The 9,826-nt window shown below is 49.0% G+C and overlaps 1 protein-coding gene across 1 annotated transcript; it reads right to left on the bottom strand.

The window, feature by feature from the left end:
* Positions 1-821: 821 nt before the first annotated feature.
* On the bottom strand, positions 822-8,790 carry LOC117059092 (beta-crystallin B2). Its single transcript, XM_033170602.1, has 6 exons — positions 8,544-8,790; positions 6,963-7,034; positions 5,244-5,362; positions 4,405-4,537; positions 2,854-2,996; positions 822-1,199 (listed from the first exon to the last, which is right to left on the bottom strand). Exons 1-6 carry the CDS (start codon positions 8,616-8,618, stop codon positions 1,031-1,033), a joined length of 711 nt encoding a protein of 236 aa, XP_033026493.1. The 5' UTR covers positions 8,619-8,790; the 3' UTR covers positions 822-1,030.
* Positions 8,791-9,826: the final 1,036 nt, after the last annotated feature.

The raw sequence follows: 9,826 nt of genomic DNA, 5'->3' as shown, positions 1-9,826 counted from the left end.
CTCTCCTTAAACTGGGTCCTCTAAAACCCAGGTCTGTTTCCTTTTCTCCTTTTGAAATTATCAGGTGAAGATGCCCCTCTGCCATGGCAATCCTTGTTGGAGATGACCCATGACCAGAGAACGCAAGTGCACCTGTTCCCTTTCAAAAATCTATCCAAGACTTACCGCCTCAGCATTGCACACGCAAGCGTCTGAGGGCAGGTGGTCTTTTCCTTAGTTCGTAGGAAAGTTGCTGTGGGACCCTCGGCAATTGATGACTAGGGGAGGGTTCCAAAGGTATTTAGCGGCACAGGACAGCTGAGTAGTCAGGAGACCAAAGGCTGGGCCACCTAGTAGTTAGCGCAAACGAACGGTAGGCAGATCACAGCCGGGGGCTGTGGGATCTAGAAGATCCGGGAGGAACGTGTCCCAGGATAGAGGGTTCTCCTAACCCGACTGCAGGATAAAAGGTCAGACCACACTTTTAGATAATGGGTGCACCCCAATCCAAGGAATTCCTTTCCCAGACTCCCGGTCAGAACTTTAGCTATTGAGAAGCGTAAATCTCTTTTATTGAATAACACATTGTAAAGTTCCTTTGTGTAATTGTTTTATCTCTGGTGATGTTGTTGCTGATTTTTCTCTGTTTTGATTTATGATTTTCTGTGCTGCTGGCTTTTGCCGTAATAAAACTGACTAACTGACTGGAAGTATACACAGGATGCCGTAGCTTTGATTCCTGCATGGCAGAGGGCTGGACTAGATGACCACCAGGGAGCCCCTCCAATGCTACAGTTCCATGATTCTATGAGTATCATGAGTAGAACAGAAAAGACCAAGAATTGTGTTAGAATGGCAAAGCTTTATTCAGGCGATTCCATGGTGATGGCAGCAGTAGCAAGAACAGTTACTCACACACATGAGCGTGCAGAAGAGGCGGCCCCAGCTGGTGGTGGTGGGGAGATGACCAGGCCAGGGCCCTTGCTGGCTCTCTCAGAGCACTCTCTCATCCACCCCAGTCTGGAGGCAGCAGCGAACGGGAGTGAGAGGCTTAGCTGGCAGGATGGAAGGCCCCCCTCTGGTGCCACTGCATGTCCCGGATACGTCGCACTGACTGGATCTGGGGCTGCTGAGCACCAAACTCAGTGCTGTCCTTGTAGTCCCCCTTCTCAAAGAGGTATTGGTAGCCTCGGTAGCCAGGATACTGGTATCCCACCCATCTGCAAAAGGGAAGTGGAGTCAGCGCAGCACACAGTGGGAGGGGACACCAGCTATTCATTCCGTAGCTGGCTAGTGGACAGGGCTTTCTGCTCTGTTTTGCTTGCAGTCTGTAACACATTTGTTGTATTTATAACTGAACATTAAGGAAAGTTTGGAAGCAGATTTACAGCATCTCATTTATTTCCAAAAGCAAAAAAGGCCTTCCTAATGCTTCCACCATCCAGGGGGGATGACCATGGATCTGCCACTGCTTGCAGTTCTGACTGAGCCACATGTACACCATGCTTTAAAGAGCTATGGTGCCACTTCAAGAAGCAATGACTTCCTGCAAAGAATTCTGGGAGCTGTAGTCTGTTAAGGGTGCTGAGCATTGCTAGAATACCCCTGTGCTTCTCACAGAGCCACAATCCCCATAATTCTCTGGAACTGATTGTCAAACCACTCAGAGAACAGGGGTCTCCAAACAATGCTCAGCACCCTTAACAGACTTCAGCTCCCAGAATTCGTTGTGGGAAGCCACAACATTTTAATGCAGTATTAAAGGTAAAGGTACCCCTGACCATTAGGTCCAGTCGCAGACGACTCTGGGGTTGCGGCGCTCATCTCACTTTACTGACTGAGGGAGCCGGCATTTGTCTGCAGACAGCTTCCAGGTCATGACTAAGCCGCTTCTGGCGAACCAGAGCAGTGCACGGAAACGCCGTTTACCTTCCCGCCGGAGCGGTACCTATTTATCTACTTGCACTTGACATGCTTTCAAACTATTACGTTGGCAGGAGCAGGGACTGAACAACAGGAGCTCACCCCGTCGCAGGGATTTGAACCTTCTGAAGGCGGACCTTCTGATCGGCAGACCCTAGGCTCAGCGGTTTAGAGTAGACCACAGCAGTATTATAATGCTTCAAATGTTTGGTGTGAATGTGGCCTAAGTGCAACATGTGAACCCAAGGAAGAAATGAATTTGCACAATCCAATCAAGGAGAAATAGGGCCTAGTTCAGTGACAGAGTCCCATGCCCCATGCAAATGGCCCTTGATTCAACCCACCCCAGGCAGGGCTGGGAAAGACCCCACCTGAACCCCCAACCTGGTGCCTTCCAGGTATTTTGAACAACAACTTCCACCCTGGCCAATGGTCAGAGCTAATTAGAGTTGTCATTCAAAAGACCTGAGGGGCACCAGGTTGGGGAATATTAGTGCAGACAATCTTGAGCAGCACTGTGGCTCAGACTCTGGACACTTCCTATAAGACATAGACTCGACCCTAACGAAGCCCAGCCTCTTCATCTTAGATACCCCATGCCTGTGCCTCCATCTCTAGCACCTTTTTTGCACTGTCCTTATGGAGGGCCATAGCTCATAGGAAGAGCATCTGTCTTGCAAGCAGGTCCCAGGTTCAATCTTCACTGGCATCTCCAGGGATGACTGGGCAAGAGAGCCGCTGCCAGTCAGTGTAGGCAATACTGAGCTAGATAGACCAAAGGTCTGATACCCATGTTTCTAGGTGCATGCCAGTGGTGATTCTGCAACCCACCCACCCCCGTGGCCTTCAGTTGAGTCCAGAAACACCTCAGAGGCTTTTGTGCCACTCCTCCCCTGAATCTTCAGGAAATGAACTCTCTCAGCCAACCAAGCTGCCTTGCAGAGGACTTACGTGCCACTCTGGACGCGCACAGAGGACACCTTCTCCTGGTAGCCATGGGCATGGAAACTGGGCACGTCATCATCGATGATCTCTATCTTCTTTCCAGTGAAGCTGGGATTCTCATAGAGGACAATCTTGTGCTCCTGGCTGTCCTAGGAGGAAGCCGTACCAGGCCAAGGTTAGAGGCAGCCACACAAGGGCAAGGGGAAGAGTGACAGAGCAAAGAAAGAAGAAAAGGGTGACTGGCCATGGTCACCACCAAGGGGAAAAGCCACATGCATGCCACTCCTCTGGGCTCAAACCCTTGGATTAGCTTTACATCATAGGATCCTTGTAAGGATAAAGGGGTGGGTGGGAGAATTATGCAGACCACCTCAGCACGCTAAAACAATCTCACAGGCTACCAATCTGATTCCAGGCACAATTCAAAGTGCTGCTTGTAACTTACAAAGTCTTATATGATTGGGCCCAGGCTACCTGAAAGATCACATCTCCCCACGCAAACCTGCCCAGGTGTTAAGGTCTTTGGGTGAGCAGAAACACAGCTGGTGAGTCTTTTCTACAGCTGCTCCCAGAATGTGAGATTCCCTCCCAAGAGAGGCTAGGCTGACTCCCTCTTTGTCATCCTTCTGCTGGCAGGTTGAGACCTTCCTGTTTAGACAGGTCATTGGAAACTAAGGTGCAGACAGTGCTGCTGTTGGGGCAAACTGTATTTTAATTGCTGGTGTTCTATTGGTTTTAACTGGTTTGTTGAGATTACTTTGTATTTCATAATGGTGTTTTTAAATGTTGAATCCCAGCTTGGGGAAAAGGCAGTATAAATGCTGTAATATGCAGTTATTGACTCACACTTGTGTGTATGAAAGGGTTAACCCTGAGCTCAAGTTATCAGAGTGGGTGTTGCTTAGCAGGCTGTCAGCACGCTCCCCACTCCCACCCCTCTCAGTGGCTTCCTCTTTTTAATCATTGAAAGCCACCCAAACAGTAGCACACCACTGTGTGGTGGTAGGGAGAAATCTCTCATAAAACTAGGCTATTGTGTGTTCCAGAATATTACATCTCTCCCCCCAGCCCCCACCCACAAAACCACTCTTTTCTCCAAGTGGTTCCTGTGAAAGCATGACTTGTGTCACTGATTCAGAGTTTTACTTTGCAGATAAAGCCATGACCCACCTTCCAACTGGGGTAACAAACCACAAAGGGCACCTCAAGGTCATCATTTGCACCCTTCTTTCCTTCCTCTCTTTTGTTTTTGCTGCTGATGCTGCCATCTGTTCTATGTCTGTCAAGCCCCATCATATTTCGAGCAGGGATTGGGAACTCGATGTCGCTGGGCACACAACAGGAGAGCATTACGGGGGGTGGGGGTGGGGGTGGACTGAGTGACTCTTTGGATCCCAGCTCAATGATTCTATTTGCCCACTCCAAAAGCTTCTAAGATCAGCTGCAGACCCTTGTGACTCCACCAGGCATGAAGCCAAACCTGCCCAGGACATTCACTACATAAGTGCTGCCCACCACCAGCCAGAATGTCCCCCCCTCCCCTCCCCACCTCCTCACCACTTTGATGGGCCTCAAGGCAGAGATGCTGTCACTCCTCCGGCTGTTGGTCCAGGAGTCCCAGCGGGGATATTCTCCTTTCTCAAAGACAAATTGCTCCCCTTTGCAGTTCGCCTGCTCATAGCCAACCCATCTGGAAAAGCACAGAGATACCCCCCACCCCCCACAAAAATCTCCATCAGCTGGAGCAGAACTAACTTTTTCCTGGCAGTACAGATAAATTATCTGTCCTCACTTCAGATTTAGCAGAAAAGGGGTAGGGTATCTATGCCTCTGGTGTAGAGGAGGGGAACTACTCCAACATTTTAATTCAATTATTTATTTACTTCTGCTATTTGCAACCCATTCTTCACCTAACAGGCAATAAACAGCCTTAAACCCAAAATTAATAAGAATACAAAACTTGCTCAAATGTTCCATACATTCATAAACTCAAACCCAAAATCTCACTCTAACAAAAAAAATGCTGAAATAAAATTAAAATAAAAGTTGGAGCTGAAGGTAGCACTGTATGAGAATGTCATTCTTCCAAACACATCACCCCCCCCCCAAAAAAAAGGACTAAGAGGGTCATATTTGCTCATCCTTGACATGGCAGTCATGTTGGAACATGATGCACCTCCAAGGCTGAGAGAATTATTGGAAGAGTGGGATCCTCTTTCCTGTTGGGGCAGGAGGTTCTCTTCATTTTGCCCTTTGAAGGACAAACAAGACACTTGCATGAAATTGTGCAGTATCAAAAAGGAGACGCCTAGCCGTGTGACCCAACCCCACCTTGGCACAGAAAATGGCCCTTGCATCTTTCCCGACCCCTGTTCCCACTTCCAGAGGAGACTTACGGGCCTGAATGCACCAGGATGGAGCCCACTTTCTCTAGCCCAATCTCCTTCAAATTGGGACAAGCCGCATTCAGCTCATGGCAGCGACCCTGGAAATTCTCCTGTTCGAAGACGACAATCTGGAACCCGAGAAAGAGACAGAAAGACACCTGGTACCCTACCCAGGGTGCCTACTCAGAGCCCTTTGATGCTGTGTGGCTGGTGAAAGCTACAATCCGAACATCTGGAGGGGAGGAGGTTAAGGGAAGCTGCCCTCAAATAGGCAGAGAAGGCAGGGACTGAGGAGGACAGGCTAGCTAGCCAAACTGTACAGATGGAGAGAACATCGGAAGCTGCCTTATATGGCATTGGGCCACTGGTCCAGCTAGCTCAGGACCAATGGTGGAGCATATGCTACCGCTGCACGGGACAGGCATGCAGAGTGCTGGGGATGGGGCACAGAGGGAGCAGACGCAGACGCACCAAACCAGCCGTCGCCACTGCTTGCAATCAGTCTGATTGGACTAATTTCAAGGGCCTGGCAGCCCCGCACACCTTTGCAATTGTCTGGCCGCAGCCTTACAATGCAGTGGGGGAGGGGGTGCAATCACATGCTGAGGCCAGCGGAGGAGAGGAGCGGAGAGGCCTCCTTTGTCTCTCCTGCTCTCCACCGTTTCTGTCCCCGGCTCATGCCCTGGGGATCCCTGTTCCACCGCCTTTCCATTGCCCTGCTCTGCCCACCTTCTGGTTCATTTTGTGGTTTGTGTAAAAAGTTGGCAGGATGCTTTGAAGCATCTTTGAATCTTGAACAGGCACACGTGATCCTGCTTCCTGGAGGGCTGAAGAGGCACCTCAGTGATGCAAAAGCTGCACAGAGTAGAAGTTCGAGATGTTTGAGAGGTATTCATGAATCCTGCCCTGGTCCTCGCTTGCTGCCTTTTACAGACCAACCAACCCCACAGTTTGTGCATAGGAGCAATAAATGAGAATTGATGGGGGGGGGCAACACCACCCACTGTGGCTCTGCTTGAGACAGGGTCCAGCCAGGTCAAAGACCTCATGAGCTAGTCCAGACCACATTCAAGCTCCCAGAAAATCCTACAGTGGTTTCTCAGTGTTACTGTGTAGCTCAGAGGCAGAGCATGTGCTTTGAATGCAGAAGGTCCCCAAGTTCAATTCTTGGCATCTCCAGGTAGGGCTGGGGATGTCCTGCCTGAAACTCTGGACAGTCCTTCCTACCAGCCCACACATACCCAAGGGGCCCAAGCCCCCTGCACCCCTGTGCTGGAGCTCCTGTGCTTCCTGCCTTTTTCTCTGTGGTGCTGATGGGGAAGGTGGCCAGGATTGCTTTTCTCTTTCTGCACAGAAGCCAGCAAGATGAAGATTACCTTTCTCCAAGAAATTTTGCATTCTGCTTGCCTTCTGAGCAACTTAACACTTTTATGCACCATGTTGTAGTCCACAAAAACTTGTGCCATGATACATTCATTAGTCTTTGAGGAGCTACAAGACTCTTTGTTGATCTTACACCTCCTTTGTTTACAGGAAAGATCTCCCCGTTATAAAGGTTCTCGTTTTGTTTTGTTTAAGATTGGACCAAAATCTACTCTTCTCATGGCTTCCTGCTGCCCCGCAAGATTCTGGATCTGCAGTGGAATTTTCCACCCAGTTGAGTATTTCCAGGGAGAGCCTCTGCAGGGCTGCAAGCCCTCTGGGCTTCCTGGCATGTCCCTTACTGACCTTGGAGCTGGCTTGCTGCTGTTTTGATGCTTGGTGGTCTGAAGCCATGATGAAAAGGGGATGAGCTGCACCCTGGGGAGAGAACCTCACATCAGATTAGAAGGATGAGGGCAAAGTCACCACCTGGAAGAAATTAACTCTGCACAAAAACAATGCCATTGGCTGGATCAGGCCAATGGTCCATCTAGTACAACATCCTGTCCTCACAGTGGCCAAACAGATGGGAATCATGCAAGGAGAACATGAGCACTAGAGCTCTCTCCCCTCCTGCGGTTTCCAGCAACTGGCATTCAGAAGCATTGCTGTCTCCAATGCTGGGTTTACTAGTCCTTGGAGGTAGGTAGCTGGAGCAGCAGAGCTGACAAGAGACAATCTCCTTACAAACTCCCATGCAACACAGCAGGGAGAGAAGGATTGATTTGTCAGTTTCAGTTTCTCTCACTTCCTCTTTTGCCTCTGTTCACCACACCAATCTAAAAAAAGACCTCATGAAAATTAGTCATCCTTTTAGTGTGCCATTTCCCTAATTGTCATGTCTTTGTACGTAGCTGTGCCTAACATGTATGTTTTTTGCAAGCTATGCCCCCTGATACTCTCCCCCCCCCCGATTGATAGATGCATTTTTGTAACATTTTCAAAGGTTGGTGAATTGCACCGCAAAACTCAGAGAAGTGCAAATTTTGAAAGATAGTTGCATTTTGGTTCAGAAATCGCTTGGGGAAGTGCAATTTAGGCAGAAACTGACTTGCTCTCCTGTCCCGACTTGGCTCTCTTAATTTGCACTGCAGCCCTAAAGTGCCACTGCAACCAGCTCCCGTTTCCACCATATACATTTCTAGATAGGAAACCTAACAGGAAGGTCCCCATTTGCAGGTGGCCACACAAACACTTGCCAGGGTTAAAGAGACTGGTGTGTGAAAAGAAGCTAGAAAATATATACATTTAAAAGGGGTAGGGAATCAGCCAGTTTGCAAAAGAAAAAAGTGGGGTCTATAGGGGGGTGGGGATCACACCCTCTGCTTGCTGGCAAGGTGCTGGGAAAAACTCAACAGTCCAGACACATCTAGCCACTTAGCATAGGGGCGCGGGTCTAAACCACGGAGCGTCTTGGGTTGGCGGGGTGAGCTCCCGTTGCTCAGAGTCGTCTGTGACTGGACTTAACTGTCAGGGGTCCTTTTTTTAAGCATTTAGCACGGCTTAATGCAAACTGTGAACCGCTCTTGCCTGTCTCAATTCCCTCTTGTCCACAGGGCATTCCCCTCCAACTGCTTCTGTCCCTCTTCCTCATCTCTAAATACAGATATTCCCTAGGCAATGGAGGCAGCTCTCCTATTTGGATTTTCAAAGCATAGGTAAGGACAGGTTGGAACAAAGATATTGGAAGCCTAACTTGAGGTGCCTCAGTGGAAGCTGAGACCGGCTGAAAACTAGAGAGCTGCTTTCTAATTTCTCCTTCTGGGATTCAAACCTGGAATGGAAAGAAAAGTACCCCCCAAAAAACAATATAAAAAACCCCCCCAAACCCCACCAGCTTTAAAACTCTGCGGGGGGGGGGATTTTTAAAAAGAATAAGATGCTTACCAGTTGCACCAGAGTTTGCTTATGCCACTGGAAGTGCTGCAGCCAAGCACCAGAATTTATAGGCAGCCGGCACATTAATGCACCAGAAGTATTTATCGAGTTCACGAATGTGTGATCAAAATCGAGAATGTTGGATTAAAGGGCAATGAAAACCCAGATCAGCTGACTCGTCACGACCCTTTGTCCTGCTAAAGACCAAGAGGCAGAATTATTTCATGAGCTTTTCATTTTGGAACCACTCTCTTTGTCAGGCCTGTTGGCAAGAAAAGGGAGTTTCTGTCAACCTCAGCAGGATCTTTGCCAAGCCCCCTGGCATCCCTCTGGAACAATGTTGCTCCCAGCTCAGCCCAGCCTGGGGATTTTGTGGACGAGAGACTTTGATAAACCCAACACACCCATTTAGGAGGCAAAAAAAAAAAAAAAAAAAAATGCCAAGGTCAGCAGTTGCAAGTTGGAGTTTGTTTATTTTTTTATGGGAAGATGGGTCTTTCCAGCTCTGCACATATTCTGCCCACTGCTCAGGCCACAGTCCCTGCTGGTTTGGCAAGAAGCAACCACACACCTCTGGCCAAGGGAGACCCATCTACTGCTGCATCTGGCTGCCCAAGGGCTCCAAAGGGAAAGGGGTGAACAATGTGCAAGTAGAAGAACAACACTCTCCCCTCCTGGGCAGAGCAGAGTCATTGTGGCCAGGAGCCATTGGGAGCCCTCTCCTCCGCCATGAATTTCTCCAATCCTCCGTTAAAGCCATCCAAATTTAATAGCCATCCCTGCCTCCTGAGGGAGGGAGTTCCATAGTTTATGCGCTGCGTGAAGAAGTCATTTCTTTTATCTGTCCTACATCTTCAAACATTCAGCTTCATCCGATGTCTATGAGTTCTGGTGATAGGAGACACACAGAGAAAAGAAAAATGCTTTTTTTCTATCTGTGTTCTCCATGCCAGGCATAATTTTAAAAGTTTATTTCATGCTGTATCTTTCTCACCTTGTCTCTGAACTAAAATGTTGCAAACACAGCAGTCTTTCTTTACAGGAGAGCAGGGGCACCGAGTTCCGCATGACACTAGGGGGGTTCGACATGTGTGTGTGATATCACATATGCAACACACATGTGTGATGTCTCATAAGTTGTGAGGAGGTTGTGAGGCCTGCGGAGGTCCATCACCACTACAGGTAGGCCCGGCAGGGCCCTATGCCACCAGGGGTAGCCCACCAGGGCACACCACTGCTGATGGTGGGCCTGTAAGACCATAATGGGCTCTTGAGCTCCTGAGTGCTGGATT

Source organism: Lacerta agilis, chromosome 14 (assembly GCF_009819535.1).
Source record: "Lacerta agilis isolate rLacAgi1 chromosome 14, rLacAgi1.pri, whole genome shotgun sequence".
Taxonomy (NCBI): domain Eukaryota; kingdom Metazoa; phylum Chordata; class Lepidosauria; order Squamata; family Lacertidae; genus Lacerta; species Lacerta agilis.
The sequence above is the reverse complement of the archived record's forward strand: the minus strand, read 5'-3'. Positions and strand labels throughout refer to the sequence as shown.

What these genes read in the sequence shown, in the direction of transcription:
- LOC117059092 (XM_033170602.1), bottom strand. Translation starts at nt 8,618, where the DNA reads ATGTGCCGGCTGCCTATAAATTCTGGTGCTTGGCTGCAGCACTTCCAG. An exon ending in AGCAAACTCTGGTGCAACTG is followed by an intron (nt 7,035 to 8,543) that starts GTAAGCATCTTA and finishes TTCTCTCCCCAG; the next exon opens with GGTGCAGCTCATCCCCTTTT. An exon ending in CCTTGAGGCCCATCAAAGTG is followed by an intron (nt 2,997 to 4,404) that starts GTGAGGAGGTGG and finishes GCTTCCTCCTAG; the next exon opens with GACAGCCAGGAGCACAAGAT.